At 42.5% G+C, this 22,306-nt stretch overlaps 1 protein-coding gene across 1 annotated transcript in view; it reads right to left on the bottom strand.

Annotated features, from left to right (window-relative positions):
- LOC124550651 (zinc finger protein 628-like) overlaps positions 1-22,306 on the bottom strand; it is a 110,524-nt gene that overhangs the window by 7,749 nt on the left and 80,469 nt on the right. The window contains exon 8 of the mRNA XM_047125375.1: positions 11,636-11,824. Coding sequence (XP_046981331.1) covers positions 11,636-11,824 — 189 coding nt within the window. The remainder of the gene's footprint in view (positions 1-11,635; positions 11,825-22,306) is intronic.

The following is a 22,306-nucleotide window of genomic DNA, read 5'->3' on the forward strand; positions in this document are numbered from 1 at the left end:
ATGGAGTAGGGAAAAAAGGAGGAGGAGGAGGAGGAGATTAGTGTTTAACGTCCCGTCGACAACGAGGTCTTTAGAGACGGAGCGCAAGCTCAGGTGAGGGAAAGATGGGGAAGGTAATCGGCCGTGCCCTTTCAAAGGAACCATCCTGGCATTTGCCTGAAGCAATTTAGGGAAATCACGGAAAACCTAAATCAGGATGGCCGGAGACAGGATTGAACCGTCGTCCTCCCGAATGCGAGTCCAGTGTGCTGACCATTGCGCCACCTCGCTCGGTACATGGAGTAAAGGGGATGATGCGCATTAAAGTCACCGAGTAGCAAAAATTGGGGGAGGTAGCTGACCAATAATCTGAAGGAAGCCTGCCCTGGTGACATCGAATGACGGAGGAGGGACATAAATGGCACAGCGAGAAAAAGTCAGGTGGAAAAGGAAAAGGCGAACTGCAACAGCTTGAAGATGGGTAGTCAGGGAGATGGGTTGACTATGAATGTCATCCCGTATGAGCAGTTTGACACCCCCACGAGACCTCAGAGGAAAGGTCAAAACGGATTGGTAAGACATGTGAAAGCTCAAAGCGGCAGTAAGGGCGCAACTTGGTTTCCTGAAGGCAGAGTACAATAGGACGCTGCGATGCTAAAAGCAGCCGTAAATCCTCTTTGCGGGACCAAAGGCCACATACGTTCCATTGGAGGAGAGTCACGATGAGGAAGAGATGTACGGGTGTCACGTCGGCAGCTGCCGGATGACAGCCATGAAGAGTCGCTACTACAGGGCATAGAAGCAGAAGGATCCTGCTCCATGGAGTTCAGAGAAGCATTGGCTTGCTGATGCTGCCGGTCTGTGGAGTCCAATGCTGAAAAATGGTTCGTGTTGCGCACCAGCAACACGGACGCTGGCCAGGCTAAGGTATCACGTGGCAACACCATCAAAGAGGCTCTTCAAGTTGGCGAAGGAGAAGACCGTTTGGTTTTGGTGGACTTCTTTGAGCCTTTCCTGTTAGAGGAAGACTTGGGTATTGTTGGCTGGAGGGGCATAGGAAGTCTTCACGAGAGTACTCCTCCTGTCCTATCCTGACTACTGGTTGTGTAGCTGGTGGATTTGCCCCTTGAGGCAGGAGTTCAATGGCTTGTTGCACAGCTGGATGGGAGTATTGTGATGCTACCTTGACACTGGGCGATTTCACAACCTCAGGGATGAATTGGAGGTTGCATGTCTGCATGGCCATGTCCTTCATGAAGCAAGGGGTAGCAAGAACAGAACTATAGGTGCCAGATGGGAGAATGCAAGGTTTGCGACTAGCCAGTAACTCGCGAGCAACAGGGTAAGGCACTTTTTCCTTTACCCGGATCTCTTGGACAGTGTGTTCATCAAGATACATGGGACAATCCCGAGAGGAGGTAGCATGGTTACCACTAGAGTTGATACAGCAGGGAAGAGGAGGCGGACAATCACCCTCGTGCTCAGGTTACACATTTGGCTGGGAGTCGACAAGACGTTTTAGTGCGGTTGAAACAATGACACTGGTAGCGGCGCATCAGGTTCAGAATGTATGGCCAGACTGTGATAATTTCGTAGCCTGCTCTGATCTTGGACGAAGCACCACTCTATCAAAGGTGAGAAAAAGAGTGCGGGTGGGCACTAAGGAGGAATCTAAATTTTTCATTACCCAGTGTACAGCAATGACACCCTGATCAGAGAGGTAAGATTGGATTTCGGTCTCGATTAGACCGTCGATCAGCAGTGTAAATAACACCACAGGAAGAATTCAAAGTTATACGGGCCTCAGCATGAACAGGGTAGCTGTGCAGAAGTGAGGCAGCAAGCAATTGTTGTGCTTGAGAATCAGAAGTAGTCTCCAAAAGCAAAGTGCCATTACGTAAACAACAGGAGGACTTCACAGGGCTGGCAATTGCGTCAACACCTTTCTGAATAATAAACGGATTTACTGTCGCGAAGGACTGACTGTCTTCAGTACGTGAGACCACGAGGAGCCTTGGTGCAGTGGGAAGGGTCTTTGAATCGTTGGCCTCATTACATATACGTTTCATAGACACTGATTGTGAAGATGTTTGACTCACTGCAAAAAAACTCCCCCATGATTGCCAGCGTCTGCAATGACACGCTCCTTCCAACTGGGGGCCCCCTTCACAAGGGGGCACAACTGCCTTAGGTGATTGTTCACACTCCAGGTCACACCTCCCGAACACCTGACAGAAGGAGCATTCAGCAATTTGGAAAGGTTGCAGCTCAGACAATCACCCTTCCCTGGGACTGGCCTAGACCAGGGGTACGTGCAAACCCTACCTGTCAATGTGGGGCTGGGAATTATGCATTACCCAGTCACCTGTTACCTGTCAGATGCATGGGCCGGCCTTCAGGAGCACACAAGGAGGAAGAAGAAAAAGAAGAATCTCATACACCGAAGTGGAGGAATGAGAGGAGATGGAAAACAGAGAAAGGAAAAGGGAGCAAAAAATAATGGTGAGACTGTTCTTACGTCATCGACAGACGATGCAGAACATTCCCAATACACCCCAGACATGTTCCCCAATGGAGGGGAAAAAAGAATAGCAAGAGGATGGAAAGGCAGCACAGAAGGGCAGAAATGCTGCAAAGGCTGGAGCCCCGTGGTAGCCACAAACGAACCCACCAAAAAGCGGCTCATTGTGAAGGGGCTGGAGATATGCGTCTGTTTATGGCAGACATTATCTCCTAACACGTCAACTGGCCTTTGCTTGTGGAGCACATTGAGAAATGGAAACTGATTATTTTCTTCTATCTCCATCATGAATCTGCTGTTTATTCTCTGCTTTCCTCTTCCATCCTTGGATCTCCATCTCGGTCGGCCCTTCCTTCTGGTGGAATAGAGTCTACCTTTCATTATTTATTTGTGCTTACTGTCATTGCTCATCCTTTCCATATGTCCTAACCAGTGTATTCTTTGAGATTTAACAAATTTCACCATATCTTTCCTTTGTATAAGCTCTTGCATTTCATTGTTGCACCTTACTCTCCAACTTTCGGACCCTCTCACAGGCTCATAAATTTTTTTGCAGTATTTTCCTTTCAAATGCTCTAAGGCTGTTCATATCTGCTTCTATCATCACCCACATTTGTGACCTGTATGTAAAAACTGGTTGCACAAGGAAATAATGTAAACTAGTTTGACCTTGTAATTAGAGAATTCTTGAATACCTGTAAGTATCCAATATAGGCTCTGTTTCCAGCTTTTATCCTTTCTCACATTGTTATCACTTCTTAAAATGACACTACCTTAGAATTGTACATTACCTTGTATCTGGTCTTGTTTTTGTTTACTGTACACCCAATTTTGCCACTTCTGCTTCCATTATTTTGTAGATATCTTTAAAGGTGTTTACACTGCTCAGCCAAAACATTATGACCACCAACCTACTATCAATATAAACCCATCCATGTGATAGCATCATCATCTGGTGAGGAATTACGGCTAGTCAGACAAATGCATTGCGCTTGTAGTTTCAGTGAGCATGCTATCTGTGTGTAAAATGGAGAAGGCGCTCAGTCTATCTGATTTTGACTGAGGGCAGATTGTGATGGCCCAGAGGCTCGGCATGAGAATTTTGGAAACCGCATGACTTGTTGGATGTTTGAGGAGTGAGAATCTTAAACATGTGGCGAAACCAAGGTGAAACCACGTCCATGTGTCGTGGAGTTGGGCAGCCACCCATCATTACAAACATCGGGTGTCAAATGCTGGGCAGACTGGTGAAACAGGAGAAGCGACAAACTGTGGCGGAACTAACATCAGTCTTTAATTCTGGGCAGAGTACAAGTAGGTCTGAACACACAGTGCACAGTGTAACAACAGGCGTCCACAGCCGACAATCTGTGCATGTGCCAATGTTAACAGCTTAACATCAGCAATTACAACTGAAATGGGCATGTGACCACTAATACTGGATGTTGGTGCAGTGGCAGAGAGTTGCGCAGTCTGGCGAATCTCTTCTTCATGCCGATGGGATAGCACAAATCTGTCATCTTCCAGGGAAACAACTACTTCGCAGCTGTAATGTGAGATGGAGACAAACTGATGGTGGCACCATTATCCTCTGAGGAACATTCACATGTGCATCCATGGGCCAAGTGGAGCTCATGCACCATGGCGGCCAAGGATTGTTGCTCCTGATTGCAGAATACACTCACCCCTTCATGACGATCGTGTTTCCTGACAGCAGTGGCATTTTTCAAGAAGATAATGCACCATGACACAAGACCAGGTGTTAATGGAGTGGTTTGAGGAATGCAGCAGTGAGTTCCCATTGATGTGCTGGTCCCCCACTTCACTGGAATTGAACCTGATCGGACACATCTGGGATGTGATTGAATGTGGCATCAGAACTCATCAGCCCCTCTTCGCAGAATTTATGGGAATTAGGTGACCTGCATCTGCAGATGTGGTGCCAACTCCCCCAAGGCCTTGCTCTTGCATGCCATGATGCTTCACTGCTGTTATCCGTGCCAAAAGTGGACATACCAGCTGTTAGGTAAGTAGTCATAATGTCCTGGCCGATCACTGTGCATCTCTTGCCACAGTTGCAATATCATCTGCATATGCACATATCTGATTGGATTTCATAATTATTCATCCTCTCTTGTCTATTTTTTGTATCAGACTAGGCAGTGCTGAGCTGAACAGGACTGCAGAGAGACCTGCCACCCTGTTCCACTCCACCTGTAAATTTAAAGCTCTTGGTCATTCTGTTGTTCACTATTACTTTTGTCTTTGTGTCCATCATTATTAACTTTTTATTAGCTTGTCACAGATACCCAATTATTTTAAAATGTTATACAATGTTGGCCTGTTAATACTATCGAACGACTGCTTAAAATCAACAAACAGGAAGTGAAAATCTACATCACAATCATAAAATGTCTGCATTTTTTTGGCTGCCATCCTTTATTGTGAAGAATTTTAACAGTTGCTGCTGCAGCCATGTTTAAAATCTTGAAATGTCTGCATTATTTGTCTAATAATAAACAACTGGTCAAATGTGCCTCTATTTGGCCAGAAACCACGTTGGCATTCTCTGAGGATACTTCTTCATCCTTTCTTTCAGCACACTAGAAAATATCTTTTACTCCATATTCAATAAAGTTATGCCTCTATGAGTTTCACAAGCTCACTTTCCTCCTTTCTTATATATAGGACATATTATTACAGTTTCCCAGTCTTCAAGCACGATTTCATTTTCCAATATGTTATTTCTTAGTACATGCATTTCGCATATTATAGGACAGGGGCGGGCAAGCGTTGCACGTGGTTCATGAGTGCACAGCGCTGCACATGTGCTGCTCGCGTGCAATCGTCGACCGGGGTAGTGGCGACAGCCGGCAGGTTGCGGCAGTGTAGTACCAGGCTAAGCTGCGGGACGTTGATGCGAAGCGATCACTACGTAGTGAAAGTTGTATTTCAAGAACCGGAAATTGCTGCATTAAGCAAGAAAATGGAGAAGTGGAGATTTGCTATCTTTTAAAAAGGACTGGGAGAATCATTTTTTCTTTGTGCAAAAATCCGAAAATTCGAAATGTTTAATATGTGGCAGTATTCTCACTGGTCAGTGGAAGTTTAGTATTGAACGCCATATGATAAATTTCACAAGGACGAGTACAATTTATTGTCGGATTCTGAGCGGATGGAGAAATTGACTGAGCTTAAGAAGAGCGATATGACGATACTAGATGAATCTGACGGAAGTTGCTGTTGTCGCAAGAGATCTGTGACTTTCTTTCCTCATGTCTCTCATCTATGCTCATTTTATGGAGCACTGCTTTCAATTTTTCAGGACGACAACAATGATAGCTCAGCAGTACGTGCAACTTATAAGATTGTGCTTAATATAGTGAGAGCTGGAAAACCATTTGCTGAAGGTGAGTTTATAAAGGAGTGCATCAATGACGCTGCTGATTTACTTTGCCCACTAAATGCAAATCAGTTTCGAGCTATCACTCTTTCTCAGCGGACTGTAAGTCGTTGTATAAGTGCAATGGCAGGTGACATTTATAATCAATTAAGGAGTTAATTGCATTTTCCATCGCACTAGATGAGTCCACAGATATTTCAGACACTGCGCAATTAGTGATTTATGTCCGCTGCGTGGACGCTGCTCTGCACATAATAGAGGATTTTTTAGATATGATATCTTTAAAAAGCACGACCACCAGCACAGACATCCTAAAAGCCGTTGAAGAAGCCGTTGATTCAGCTGGCTTAAACTGGGAACGTTTAGTGTCAGTGACAACAGACGGAGCACCTGCAATGAAAGGGGAACAAATGGGATTTCTTGGATTCCTAAGGAAAAAGCTAGTGTACAGAAGAATCATTGTACAGCATCCACTGCATTTTGCACCAAGAAGAACTCTGTGCAAAAGCAGCAAAACTGGGGGACGTCATGCAAGTGGTTATTCGGGTAGCTAATTATTTGAGATCCCACAGGCTTACAAATAGACAGTTTCACACATATATATCTGAAATTGGGGAAGAGTACGGTGACATACCATACCACAGTGAAGTCTGCTGGCTTAGCCGCGGTAATGTACTCAAAAGATTTTTTGAGCTGAGAATACCAATAAATTAGTTTTTAAATGACAAAGGAAGGTATGACCCCAGGTTAGAAGGTCCAGAGTGGGTTGCCGACATCGCATTTAAAAGTGGACACTACCGGACACATGAATGCATTGAACACAAGTTTGCAAGGATAAAATCAACTAATTTGTGAAATGGCTGAAAAGGTGCAAGCTTTCACTAGCAAGCTTGAGCTGTGGGAACGACAGCTCTCGTCAGGGAACGCAGTGCATTTCCTGCTCTGTCTACTGTGCGAGAACAGAACTGCAAAGAATATGTTTCCGTACTTAATGCAATAAAAGAGGAATTTCTCAAGTGATTTGGGGATGTATCACATTTATCCCAAGCTTTTGAATGGTTCTCAAGAACATTTGCTGTTTCTGTTGTTGATATTCATCCCAATTTGCAAATGGAATTAATAGAGCTACAGTGTAATTCTTGTCTGAGAGACAAGTTCCTTTTGGCAAGACATGTAATAAGACTTTTATCACGACTTTCCACAGCAAGAGTTTCCTCATCTCCATCATGAAGCCGCGAAGATAATGTCAATGTATGGCTTGACATACGTTTGTGAGAGATTTTTTTCTGTTATGAAAATTAGTATGTCTCAGTTAAGAGCAAACATTAGTGATGAAAATTCGTGCAACTGTTTGTGTTTGTCTGTATGTAGAAAATTTGTTCCAGACATTAAATGTATTGTAAACTCCACCTGTGATAATTGAATAAAACGTATCATAGGTAATAGGTACTCTTTCAAACCATGATTTCTTTCAAGAACTCCTACTAACCTTATTTCTTCATTCAATAAAACAAGCTAGGGAACAAAACGTATTACAGAGGAAGGAGTGGAGAGGCATTATGGTGGGGAGGGGAGAGAAGCGGGTGGCCAGCTTGCCCCTGTGTGCACGCGGAACACCTGTTAACTGCACATGTGCAAGTGCACTGCACACGTGCAGTATTCCTGCCCGCCCCTGTTATAGGATGACCACCAAATTTTGTAAGAACTGACACTATCCCATCTCCACCACGTGCACAGTTATTTTTCAGTTTATTATGGACTGAACTTCCTGCATTGTTGATCTTTTTGCTTCTTTCCTTTCATTTCTCTTGCCTCTATATTCACCACCTGTTCTTGAGGATTTCTGGTCTAAATTGGTATTGAGCATATCTTCAAAATATTCTGCACATCTCTGCAATATTTTTTGTTTGTCTCTGATCATATTACCATTTCTAGTCCCTTACCATTTCTATTTTCAGCCATCACAAAACGCACATAGTGTCGATTGAAAATTTTGTCTTGTCTTCCCTGTTGCACAACAGATTTTTTTTTGTTTCATTCTGTTCCTTTATTTCTTCTATCTCTTGAAATTTTGCTGTCAGCCATTCCCTTTCCTTGTTCTTACATATCCTATGAATATTAGACATGCAGATCTGTACATCTTTGACTGATGTGGTAATTTGTGTTTTTACTTATACACGGTCAATTTGGTTAAGTGCTGAACTTAAATTTAATTTCCATGCTCCAAGATGTATTCTTTCATGTGGAAAACACATACTCTTGATGAGTGAATTATTCTTAGCATCAAACTGACCCAACATATCTCCATTCTCATTACTTTCATCATGTAATGTTTATTTCCCCAATACTCTTCCACATTCATTTTGCCCAACCTACACATTGAAGTTTCCCAAAACTAGCAGTGAGTTGTAGTTTTGTACTTTACCACATGCGCTTTCAAAGTCTTCCTAAAACTGTTCTTTTATTCCTTCCTCTCCTGATGTGTATGCCGTTAGTATTTTTATATTCCTGGAGTTCCCCTTCATTCTCAGTCTGCTGAATCATGCATTTAAAGGGTCAAATTCCAAAAGACTTCTAAACTCTTTTCTTGTTATAAAGCCTGTTGTTCTTTCGGGCCCATTGTATAGCAGAGATTACTGAGGCATATTTATCTGTCCTTGCCCTTGCCATCTCACTTCTTGTAGTGCCACAATACTGTACTTAAACTTTATCATTTCTTCAGCTATTTCTCTCCATTTTTCCAGGTTTCTACATTGTTCATGTATTCCAAATTACTATTGTCAAATGTTTTGTCCTTTTTCTTTGCCAAAGTTGTGTTCTGTATGTCCACTCATTATCAGAGACTCTCATTATAGTTCCATAATGTGACATTTTTACAAGGTGAGGGTTAATGGCCCCACACCCAACCTCCACTCTAGAGGACACATATTTTTTAAGAGTACTTCCCGAAAAGGTTGGCTTCCCTACATCTTTTGGGACCTCTCTGCATACTTTCTCTGGCTCTTCTGTTGAGACAACACCAACTCTGTTGTCCTGCCAGTAGCTACACTACCGCCGTCACAGCCCTCAACTCAATCAGAGCAAGAGAACCATCCTGCCCTGCACCAAAGGCACCTTCGATAAGTGATGTCCCCCTGGAGGGAATCTGATGTTTTGGTGCAGTGAATTCAGGTACTGCAAGACATTTCGCAGACAATATCATCTGAGCGGTCAGATTATGAACGCATCGGCTACATATAAAAAAAAAGTGAGAGCGCTTGAAAACTGCTGACTTCGGGGCTGCTTCTTCAAGTGCCTCCCTAAACATATTGGCCACTATTGGCGATGGCAGGCAGCCCATCGCCACTCCCTATGTTTGTTGGGTTGGCAGTAATTCCTGTCGAATAAAAAGTAGGTTGATGAAAACACAAATTAAGACAGTCTCATTAGTGCTGGCCCACACTTTTCTGCTATGAGGCCTAGGGAGTCTCTTAGCGGCACTCTCTTAAAGATTGACAAAACGTTGAAGCTCACTGTAGGGTCTTCTCAGCCCAATAGACAGTTCATCAGCTGCCAGACGAAATGTAACAAATCCCAATCATGGTGCTGGTATCTGCCCACAGAGGGGCTGAGAAGCAGTCAGATGTTTAGCTAATTCAAGCATCGGTGCACTGATTTTACTAACAATTGGGTGGATTTACATTCATCCTCATGGACTTAGGTAGTCCGTAAAGTCTAGGTGTTGCAGCTGCTTGTGGACAAAATCACTTCACTCTCTTACCTTGGACTGTGTGCTTCAGAAGCTCATGTGTCTTCCTCTTCAGTCAATTGCTTGGAATGTATTCTATTCTGCTGTGGGCATCATCCCCTCACAGGTCACACATTTTTTGCTTGTGTACTTGATGCCATAGTAGGAATATAGAAATTTCTGTGTCTCCTGGAAGGATGACTGTCCACCTCCTCAGAGGCACTTAAGCACTTTCCTCTCTTCCAGAGATGTTCAGCTTTGATGGGAGCACCCCAGTATGTGTACAGGATGTTTCACATCTCATTTCCTCCACAGCAGGTTGCAGAAGTTCAAGAGCAACCTGTTTCACCATGCTGATAAATTCCACTGTCTGAAGGGTTGTCAGTGTCAGTGCAAAATTTGACCCTTTCCTAGTACACTGCCAATTAGTTTTTCTGTACAATCGTTTACAGATCCAAGAGGTTCTTCTCGTGATGGTTCGGCTGCAAGGGATCCATATTTAGTGCTTCATCTGCAAGCGGCGGACTGTCGTGTTCTGGTGGCTCGAGACCAGCTAAAAATACCTATCAACTTCCACGAGTTAGGGGAGAGTGTCGACACCAACTGCAACTGAACATGAAGAGTTATCTCAAGGTCTCATCAAATGTATCAGATCCTCTCCCTTACTAGGGCCAAGCTGACTCTTCTGTTTAGCTGGTTAGTGGCTGGAGTTCTGATGTGATTAATGACCTTTGCAAAAGATGGTACAATACAGTCCTCTCATCATATCAGCAGAAAGACCAGGGAGGCCAGAAGGCTCTCCCTATGCTGAACCTTGTCTAGCTTCTTCAGTTTATTGTGTCTCTCTTCCCCGTACAGGTATTTGATGTGTGAGTCTAGACTCTTATTCAACAATTGTCTTAAAAACGTAGCTGACTCAGTACTGTTCAACAAGCAGAATGGATATGGAAGTGATGGTCTTGTGGCAACAATGTTATTGCAGTAACACAAACAGGAAAAAACTACCAAGTTTATTATGGAACACATTTTGCCTTTACAGACTACGAGAAAGTTTGACAGGGTCAGTAGATATATTTTAAGATGTTCTTTAGAAAGATGATGGTAAACCTATTTACACTCTTTTTAATGACTATAATGAAACTTGATTATACAGTGGAAAATCAGTGTCAACTGAGACATTAATATTGGACCAGATGAGTGGATAAACACTACGACATTTGCTGAAGACCAAATAATTTTACAGGAGAGTGAGGATGATTTGTTTAGAGCAGAAATGAAACAACTAAAATTTTAAAATTTCTCACAAAAAGATTAGTATTATGGTTTTTAAATGAAAAGGAATGTGTGCTCCAAAAACAGTACTACATGGTTATGTTCTAAAACAAGTTTTTCATTTTAACTTTTCATGCTGCAAGCTACCAGGTCGAAAATGAGGTACAGAACAAATTAAATACATCCCACATCATTTGTGGTACTGCGACCAACAGAGCGCATTAAAAAAAAAAAATTTATGAAGTATCATGTCCAGAATGAAGGTGTCAGAGCTGAATTGGCAATATATTCACTAAATGAATCAACAAAAAGGTGAAAAAACGACTAGAATAAATCAATAATGAGCCTTATACAGGAAGCACAGTTACGTGTAGATCTATAAACCGCAAGAAAGAATAGACCAAACTGGGCCTTGTGCTCAAGTGATAAAGTGCATGCCTGGAAACCAAAAGGTCGCAGGATCGAATCCCGCTCATGCCAAAGATTTTTCAGTCTGCCTTTAACCTAGCCTTCACCCCTCAATGATTTCCACATTTGCAGGAAATGACACTCAGTTCTGATTCTACATTATACCATAGAGCCCCTTCCCCAGTCTGATAACTGGGATAGGTTAGGGACACGCAAGCCACCAAAATTGAGTCCCATTGAAAGTTATCGAATGGCACGAAATTATTATATTATAATAATCGACAGCTCAAAGTCGACTGCAGCAACCTAGATTACAGCAGCTTACCGTCTCGGGCACTGCGGGCACGGATAGGGCAGGTCCCCAGTGTGCGTGCGCATGTGCTTGGCCATGTTGCCGCTGTCGTTGAAGCGCTTCCCACACACATCACAAGCAAACGGCTGCTCGCCTGTGTGGGTGCGCATGTGGCGGGCGAAGCTGTGGGTGAGGTGGAAGCACTTTCCACAAGCATCACACCTGTTCGGGAACAGAAAGGACACTGTTAATACGAGGAAAGATGTCACAAATAATACATTTTCAGTATATGGTACGGTGTCACACTGTGATAAAATCTATGCACACTGCTTTGTTTGCAGATCTTGAGTGTCAATTGTGTACATGTTACTGATTATACAGCAGTAGTACATATCAGTCAGTATATGAGTAATTTAATATGGCCACTGTCATGAATGTAGCTCACTCTTGTTTGTTGAGATGAGCACACAAGCCCATGGAATCGATAATACTAACATCTCTTCCCCTTTTAGTTCTCAGGTTTTCAAGTCTCGTCCAGTGCAGGCAACAACAAACAGTATTTCCTTCCCATCCTTTACAATTAAGACCACATAATCCAGGATTCTGAGCAATTTTTTTGTAACTCTCCCCATTTCCTACACCTCACCTGATGTGTTGCTCTTTCATATTAGATACTTAACTTAATGGGTGAGGTGTCTCCTGACAGAATTCATCACCAACATTTTCCTTCTTTTAAGCAAAGAACCTAGTATTTGGTTTCACACAATCTCCAACCATAATGTATTGTTTTTTCATGTTAAGATATTTCACTTACTGGGTGATGTGTCCCCTGAGAGAATCCACCACCAACATTCCCTTCTGTTAAACAAAGGGTTTGGTATTCAGTTCCACACAGTCTCCAACCATTCCAGGCGTTCTGCCAAGTTGTTTTTGTTTTGTGCATAAAATGGAAACAACAACTTGGCAGAACAGTCAGATGCACACTATTAATCAGCCACACCGAGAAAACACGAGAGATCAAATCTTCACCCTATCAAGCATCATATCATTTTTCCTCCCCCAATCTTGGCACCCAAAAATCAATCCTACAGGTAGTTTTTCCTTTTGTATGGTTTTCCTGTGAAAAATCACAAAAGGAGGGGGCTCCATTCCCTCTGTTAGCATACCCAACATTACTCTTAATCTGGCTATTTCACTGCCAGAAGTTTTTGTAGGTACCTTTGACACTAACATTTGACGGCACATCAAAATAAACAAGTGTCCAATTGGCTTTAGCCGTATGGCCTCACAAATTTTCTTAGACTGATTATACGATGCTGAAACACCAAAAGGCTGTGGGAAGTCACTGAGCTAGTGTTGTCCAACCTAGTAATACAAGCTCTGCCCTCTTCTTCATCCTCTAGTCACCTTGAATTGAGCTGTGTGTGCAGCTGAGAAATTCCTCTATCTCTCTGGCAACAACATTTGGATAATTTTTTGAGTACTGTAACTAAGGTTACTTTGGCCTAGTTTTTGCCCATCTTTTTATATGCATTAGGAAAACAAAGGACAGTGGCATAGAGGAAGTTCAAATACATTTTTCTAGTACTGTCAAAGATCTGTACCATCAATTAAAAAAAGGATATTAAACAAAATACATCACATCTATTGCTGTGCTATCACAAAAGAGTGGGCCAATGTTACCCCCACTTGGAGCTACTTTGAGCCACTCACGAAAAAGTGGTAACATAAAGTTGGGACAAAGTAAACTCAATGAATATTTCTTGAGTACACATTCAGGAGGATAAAGAACAAATAAAACACTAAATTTTGAAGGCAAGGCAGGGAATATCCAACTTTATTCAGAAAGTAAATAAACAACTGTAGTATAATTCATCAATTTACTAATTAATTTTAACAAGTTATATATTACGCTTTGGTAACTGCATATAAAGAGAATATGTTATATGTTAAGGTTACTGTACGGCAGGGATATGAGCCTAATACACAAATTACTGAAGGTAATTGAAACTAGCCACATTTTGTTAGTGATGTTGGACTGATAATTCTCATCAAGTCTTTCCAAGGATAAAATAGCTTATCTTTTTTTGTTCTTTGCTGTATAAAACTGTAGCATATTGCCCAACCACTAATTTATCTTTTAACATTTTGTGGGGCTGAACATCATCTTGCCCATCAGAGAAACTTTCAGAATCACCATGAGATTCTAATACCACTTCATTTTCGCTATGAGGTTAGTTTGGCCCACGCGAAAGTAAACGCGTATTTTACAAAAATTCCACTCTGAAGCTCTCCAGATAGCAGCCGGGAGCCATCGCTCTGCAGAGTCCACCGGGCGTGACCTAGCCCAGACACATAGATCATCCACATACAGAGTGGTGGTGACTAACAGTCTGACAGAGGCCGCGAGCCCTTAATAGCAATGAGAAAAAGAAGGGCAATTAATAAGGAACCCTGTGGAACACTATTCTCCTGGGTCTGCAGAGAGCTCAGAACATTGCCAAACCAAACTTGGAATGACTGGTGGGACAGGAACTGCAAATAAAAATTGAGAGGAGCCACCAAAGACCCCACTCTTGGAGTGAAAGTAACATGTGAGGGTGTCCAGCCGTGTTGTAGGTGTTATGAAGAGCTAAGAAAACTGTGACAAGATGGTGGCACTGAGAAAAGGCCTGCCAACCTGCAGTTTCCAATCAAAGCAGATGATCAATCGTAGACTGTACCTCCCGAAAGCTGCACTGGTAAGGAGACGAAAGGTCCCAAGTTTCGAGGACCCAACCCAGGCCAAGAAGCCACCATTCATTCAAATAACTTGCAGGTCACGTTGGTCAGTCTCATCGGGCGGTAACTATCGAGGAACGGTGGATCCTTACCAGGCTTCAGGACAAGAAACATAGGACTGTCTTTCCATTGAGAGGGGAAAATACCTCGGAGTCAAACATGCTTAAACACTGGGAGGAGATACTATTGTTGTGGAGAAATGAGGTGTTGAAGCAACTGTTTATGGATGGGAATCAGGGCCAGGGGCTGAATCATGAGAAGACGAGAGGAGAGGAGAGGAGAGAGCTAGAAGTTCCCATACAGTAAAAGTTTCACTGTAGGATTCTGCCTGACAAGGAGTACAACGTAAGTGGGCACCTCTGGCCCACTGTTTCCGATGGAGGAAGGAGGCCGGATAGGAGGATGGCACCGACGTCGTCATAAAATGGATAGCAAGTTGTTCCGTGAGAACCAATGGGTCCATACAGAGGCCACCCAGGAGGTCAAGGCTTGGCATGGAAAACTGCTGTTGATAACCCTGGAGGGTGCAGAGCACAGTCAACACGCGTGACAAGGGGACAGAAGAATCTATGGAGGAGACAAAGTTCCTAACACATCTGCTTGCTATCTCTGATTAAGTAATGGGCTTTGATGTGAAGATGTTTAAAGGTAATAAGACTAGTGGAGAACAGGTGCCGGTGAAGGCACTGCAAGGCCCAATGGCAATCACAGATGGTGATGGCAATGGCCGTGCTCCACCAGAAGACTGGCCGGCACCGAAAGGGACCTATCAAGTGGGGGACAGCAATGCCGGCAGTGTGAATAATTGTATCAGACACATCACGGATGACAAAGACGGTGTAAACACAACCTGGGAGGTATATAGATGTCATTCAGTGTGATAAAACACCTACCAGGATAACCTGGCCATCGGGATGTGGGAAGTGGTCACTATTGCAGAGGTCATCATGTGGCGACAAGTGTAATGAAGGGAGAAGGGATGAGAAGTGATCAAAAGATCTCTGGCAGATCACCTTATAAACTGGACAGTCCAGTGGGGATGGAGAATGACAGTAATGACAATTAACATACATGGGTGGCAGAACACAGATTGTCCCCTCATGGAGTGGATGTCCACATTCACCACATACACGGTCTGCTGTGCAGTGGGAAGACATGTGCCCACAACATAAATACTGAAAACACTCCCAGGTGGCAGGATGTACTGCTTCATGCCACAGTGTTAACTTCTAACCTTGCCCTTCTCTGGGAGGGTATCCCCTTCAAATGCCAGGATAAAGGCACCAGTATCAACGCGACTGTCCTTACGGCCTTTCCGAACACACCAAATAAAATGAACGCCCTGCCGTTCGAGATTGGCCAGGAGTTCATCAGTTTGAAGGATGAGGTCCCTACAAAAGAGACTCCCTGAATGATATTCAAAGGCTGGTTAAGAGCAACAGTCACCAGGATGTTGCCAAGATGGTCCACAGGCACGAAGGGCCACAGACTGGGCTCCAGAAATAGTTTTGACCAACAGTGAACCTGATCGCATCTTACTCGGAAAGTCCATTTCACTGTGCTGGTCTTCAAAAGTTACCACTACAAATAATGGCTCTTTGGAGGTGAAAGTGACCCCCTGCGGTGCTGGTGCATACCAAATAGTGATGAAGGGGTTTCACCACAAGCCAATCAGCCTGGTCCTCTTCTCAGGACGTAGCCATGGAAAAGAAGGACGTAGGGTTATAAGAAGCATCAGAAGATCCACTGTTAACTAAAGAGATGGCTATAGAGGAATGGCCATCTTCAAGCTTAATGTGTTTTGCATGCAAAGCACCCACACCGACACCACCCACTCTGACTAGGGACTCTAACCACGGGCACCACCCAGCTACGGCAAAGGTTGTCAGCACGGAGGCTGTTGCCGGGAGTTCTGATGTTCCAGAATGATGAGCAACCACTCCTAGGCACACAAAGGAAGGCATCAGAAATGTGATCCCTGTGTTGTCGGGGGGCTCAAGCAAAAGAGAACATAATGATCCCGCCACAGGGTCTGGCTACTCTTTTGCCTATCTACCATTAAACGACAAGGCATCGAGGGAAAGCTGGAAGAGGAGGGAAAGCTGGAAGAGGCGGTAAAGCCACACATCAAAGACGCTAAGCAAAGTGTACTTCCCCAGTTTGCTCACACTGTGGACAAAAAATTTAGAACGGGAGGTCAAACCCCAAAGAGGGACAAAAATATTGCAAAGAAAAAGTGGAAATGAAAAAGCAAGAGAAACAAAAACTGGAAGGAATATAAGAAGCCAGGAGGATAACTAGACCATCATGACACTGAGGGGAACCAGGAAGTAAAAGGGAAGGAATGAGGAAAGTGAGGGAGGGGCACGGGGAAGGGAGTGCAGCCAGGGAATGAAGAATGGGCCACATTACCTTAGGGCACCGTCTGTGCCACCCAATAACTCAGGAAAGAGGCGTGAGCCACCTTGGGGAACTAAAATGCGAGATGACACCTCTCAAATACAAAAACGTGCACACAGTTTAAGAACTGAACTATGAAATCACACACAAAAAGCTAAATACACTACTGGCCATTAAAATTGCTACACCAAGAAAAAATGCACATGATAAACAGGTATTCATTGGACAAATATATTATACTAGAACTGACATGCGATTACATTTTCACGCAATTTGGGTACATAGATCCTGAGAAACCAGTACCCAGGACAACCACCTCTGGCGGTAATAACGGCCTTGATACACCTGGGCATTGAGTCAAACACAGCTTGGATGGCGTGTACAGGTACAGCTGCCCATGCAGCTTCAACACGATACCACAGTTCATCAAGAGTAGTGACTGGTGTATTGTGACGAGCCAGTTGCTCGGCCACCATTGACCAGACGTTTTCAATTGGTGAGAGATCTGGAGAATGTGCTGGCCAGGGCAGCAGTCGAATATTTTCTGTATCCAAAAAGGCCCGTACAGGACCTGCAACAAGCGGTCATGCATTATCACCCTGCTGAAATGTAGGGTTCCGAAGGGATCGAATGGGGTAGAGCCAGGTCGTAACACATCTGAAGTAATGTCCACTGTTCAAAGTGCCGTCAACGCGAACAAAAGGTGACTGAGACATTTAACCAATGGCACCTCATACCATCACGCTGGGTGATACGCCAGTATGGCGATGACAAATACTTGCTTTCAACGTGCATTCACCGCGATGTTGCCAAACATGGATGCGACCATCATGATGCTGTAAACAGAACCTGGACTCATCCGAAAATTTACGTTTTGCCATTTGTGTACCCAGGTTTGTCATTGAGTACATCATCGCAGGCACTCCTGTCTGTGATGCATCGTCAAGGGTAACCGCAGCCACGGTCTCCGAGTTGATAGTCCATGCTGCTGCAAACATCGTCAAACTGTTCGTGCAGATGGTTGTTGTCTTGCAAATGTCCCCATCTGTTGACTCAGGGAGCAAGACGTGGCTGCACGATCCGTTACAGCTGTGCGGATAAGATGCCTGTCATCTCGACTGCTAGTGATACGAGGCTGTTGGGATCCAGCATGGCATTCCCTCCTGAACCCACCAATTCAGGAGCAGCAATGTCGCGATATGATAAACTGCAATCGTGACAGGCTACAGTCAGACCTTTATCTAAGTCGGAAACATGATGGTACGCATATCTCCTCGTTAAATGAGGCATCACAACAACGTTTCACCAGGCAACGCCGCTCAACTGCTGTTTGTGTATGAGAAATCGGTTGGAAACTTTCCTCATGTCAGCACATTGTGGGAGTCGCCACCGACGCCAACCTTGTGTGAATGCTCTGAAAAGCTAATCATTTGCGTATCACAGCATCTTCTTCCTGTCAGTTAAATTTCGCGTCTGTAGCACGTCATCTTCGTGGTGTAGCAATTTTAATGGCCAGTAGTGTATGTAACTTGCTGCTCTGCTAGTGCATCACAGGTGGCAGTTGGCAACCAATTGCACAACTGTGATTCATCACTGGCCACAATGCAATACCATTCATCAGCAGTCTATGCTTCTCAGGCATGGCACAATTCCAGACACAGCAGTCCATGCTGTGGTGTTAATGGCAGCCCGAGCATGGGGCGGTAAATCCATAGTCCGGCTGCTAATAGTCTCTGACAAATGGCGTGGGCCAAGACAGAATGCTGCAGAAAGTCTATTCCTTGTTCTCAGATGGCAGAAGCAGATATAAAGCATTTACAATGTGCTCAGTGCACAATGCAACAATCTCCCTCGTGGCAGTCAGACACGGTCGATCGGAACCTTCATAAGTACGCTCGCCCTCACACTCCCGTGCATTCTGACATCGGGCCGTTGTCACATCCAAATGCCCCACAAATCTGGGTGGTGCAAGATTCGACCAGGTGGCCAAATAGTCACCCGCACTGAGCCCACTTTCCAACTCTGTCAGGTGGCAGTACTGCTATCACAGAGAAGTACGCAACATCTTTGTGTCCTTGACAGTGATCACTCAACATCTGATGCTGATCACACCTCTTTAAACCTATCTGGCCTGGTAATAATGCAAAAAACAAACCACACTAATGCACTCTGTTCACAGAGAGCACCAACTCATCATTTACCTACCTGACAATGTGTATACATGTACAAAGATACACTGATATCTGGCCTACAACGACAGATGACAACATAACAAAATGTATATCAAAATAAGAGATGCAAGACACACAAAAATTCAGAAATAAAAGTAATTTAATAAAAAACAGCCACCTTAATAAAGAAACAGAAAGTGCAAAATTGCACAGCAGGAATCATTAAGAATAAATGCAAGGTTCTGAAAGCACATGAGTTGGGGGAAGATAGATAGCACCTAGAAATATTAAAGATACCTTTGGAGAAAAAGTGTGAACATCAAGAGCTACGAGAACAAGTTAGTACTAAGCACTGAAAGGAAAGCTAAAAGGTGGAAATATGAAAAGAATATATAGACAGTCTATACATGGGAAACAAACTTGAGGACAACATTATAGACAAAGAGGAAGATAATACGTGATACACGATACTATGTGAAAAATTCAACACAGCAATGAAATACCTAAGTGGAAAAAACACTGTCAGAGTACATGACATTTCCTCAGACTTACTGAGATCCCTGGCAGAGTCAGATGTGATAACTATTCCTCCTGGTGTTCAAGATATATGAGGCAGGCAAAATAACATCAAGCCTCAAGAAAAAATATAATAGTTCCAATTCCAAAGACAGCATGGGATGACAGGTGCGAATACTACAGAACCACAAGTTTTAATAAGCCATGGATGCAAAATACTGACAATTCTCTTACAGAATAATGGAAAAACTTGTAGACACTGACCTAGCAGAAAAACAGTTTGGGTTCTGAAGAAATGTAGGAACACGTGAGGCATCCAATTATCTTAGGAGACAGGTTAAAGAAAGGCAAATCTATGTTCATAGCATTAACAAAAGCCTTTTACAATGTTTATTGGAGTACACTCTTTGAAATATTAGAGGAAGTAAGGATAAAGCACAGGAAGCAAAAGGCTATCTACACTTTGTGCAGAAACCAGACTGCAGTTATAAAAAGTCAAAGAGCATGGAAAGGTAGTACCAGTTGTGTAGAGAGTGGGACACAGTTATTGCATATCCCTGATATTCAATCTGTACATTGAATAATCAGTAAAGGAAACAAAGGAGTAATTTAGAAGGAAATTTAAAGCTCAAGGAGAAGAAATAAAAACTTATAGGTTTGCTGATCACATTGTAATTCTGTCAGAGACAACAAAGAGCTTTGAGAGCAGTTGAACGGATGCTGAGTGTCTCAAAAAGAAATATATATAAACAAATATAAAACTTCGTGGACAGCAACAACATCCTTCTATAAGCCATCCAAGAAACAAGGTTGATGATCTAACAACGGATAGTGGAAACTACCCAAATTTTTAAGCCAAATCGGCAGTTAGAGTGCAAAAGTACAATCCGAGATGATACTGATTTTTAATGTTTCAGTGAAAGACACTCTGTTTTAACAATTAAATCAGAAAATAAATATTACTCAATATTCGAGGGTTGTGTACCAGCGAATTGAGATGACAAGAAAAACAGAGACAAAATAAAAAATTTCCTTGAACATCTGGACAACAGGCTGCCCAAAGCTCACAAAAACAACATAGCAACCATGAAAATGGACTCGAATGCCAAACTGGATAAGGAGACATAATTACAAAGAGTTATTGAAAACTATCCATTCAATAAGAGAACTCACTATTAGATATATGCAAGCCATTTGAGAGTTTCAAATTGATCATGTTGTCCCCTCAATACACAATTTTTAAGAAACCATGAACACTAGAGTCAAGAGGGGAATGGAAGTTTATTCAGATCACTACCGAACTGAGATCCACAGGAGACTTATTACGAAACATAAAATCATGAAACAAGCCAGTATGACTAAGAGAATTAATAATGAAACTTTAAAAGGAAAAGGAACATGATTTTCAAAAGATGTTGAATGAAGTAAATACTGATACCAACAGCTTTACAGAAACAATTAAATATATTGCATTTTAAACATCTCTACAGAACGAGCAAAGAAAGCACTGATGGTGGAATAATAAATGTGAAGAAGCACTTACACAAAAAAGAAACCATGGAACAGCTGGTATAGCACGAAAACAAGTAGTAATAGGAAAACCTGCAGTCTGAGAAGAAACAAGCACATAAAATTATTAAGACGATAAAAGGCATGCAAAAGGACCAACCATATAAGAATACCTTAAAAATCGTACAGGAGATTATTACAAATCATTCAAGAACTATGTGTCTGGATACATTATGCGATCACTACGCTTCAGGAAAGAAAGTGGAAAATTCACACTTTACAATAAAGGAAACTAAGTTAATGCCAGAATATTTCGAAACACAACTGAACTGTGAAAAACTGACCAAAAAAATTCAAAACCAACAACCATTGATGTGATTAAAATTTACAATAAACAATTAAAACACAAAAATCACCAGGTGAAGATGGCCTCATAGCACAAATTCTAAAAGGTAATGAGATCTAGGTGTTACAATTATAGAAGAAAACACTACATAAGGTCTGGGAAGCTAAAACGATTACAGAGGAGTTTCATTACTAGCCACAGAATACAAATTTTTATCAAAGGTTCTTTTGGACACGTTAAATGCTCAATCAGATAAACAAATTGGAGAGCATCAAGATGGATTTGTGAGTAGATTCTGTCCACTGCAAATTCTAAACCCTAAACAGATAAGAGGTGTATGAAAACATCAAATAAAAATATAATGCTAATGTCTGTTGGTTTTAAAAAGGCTTATGGTTCAACAGACAAGAGACTCCCTCATCAAAACCCTGAAGGAATTTGCAGTAGGTAGGAAAACTCTAGTAATAATTTAACAAACACTTTGCAAACACAGTATCTAAAATTAAATTTCTTTGACCAATTTCTAGTTCCTTCCAAACTGTATCAGCAGTCAGACAAGGAGACATTTTGCCAACATTATCATTCAACTGTGTGCTGGAAAAAGTTTTAAGAGAATGAAAACTAGAGGAAGAAAAACAAAAAGCTAGTAACTACATAAAGGTGGGTAGAGCAGAAGAAGCAATAAATTGTTTGGACTTTGGAGACAATCTGGTGATAATTGACGGAACCTCTACAAATGCAAAGTAAAGACTGGAACCTCTGATGGAAATAGCTGAGAAGGCAAGTTTACAAATCTCATTTGAAAAGATAGAATGTGTGATGAATTAAAGCAAGAATTTTTTTAAAAAAGTGTGACATCATCAAGAAAATGGACAACTTTAAATATCTAGGTGAAAATATAAGCGTAAACAGTGAAAAAGCAGCAATTAATATCAGGAGTGACAAAATTGAAAGAGCATACATGAAAGTGAGAAATCCGTA

Source organism: Schistocerca americana, chromosome 9 (assembly GCF_021461395.2).
Source record: "Schistocerca americana isolate TAMUIC-IGC-003095 chromosome 9, iqSchAmer2.1, whole genome shotgun sequence".
NCBI lineage: Eukaryota > Metazoa > Arthropoda > Insecta > Orthoptera > Acrididae > Schistocerca > Schistocerca americana.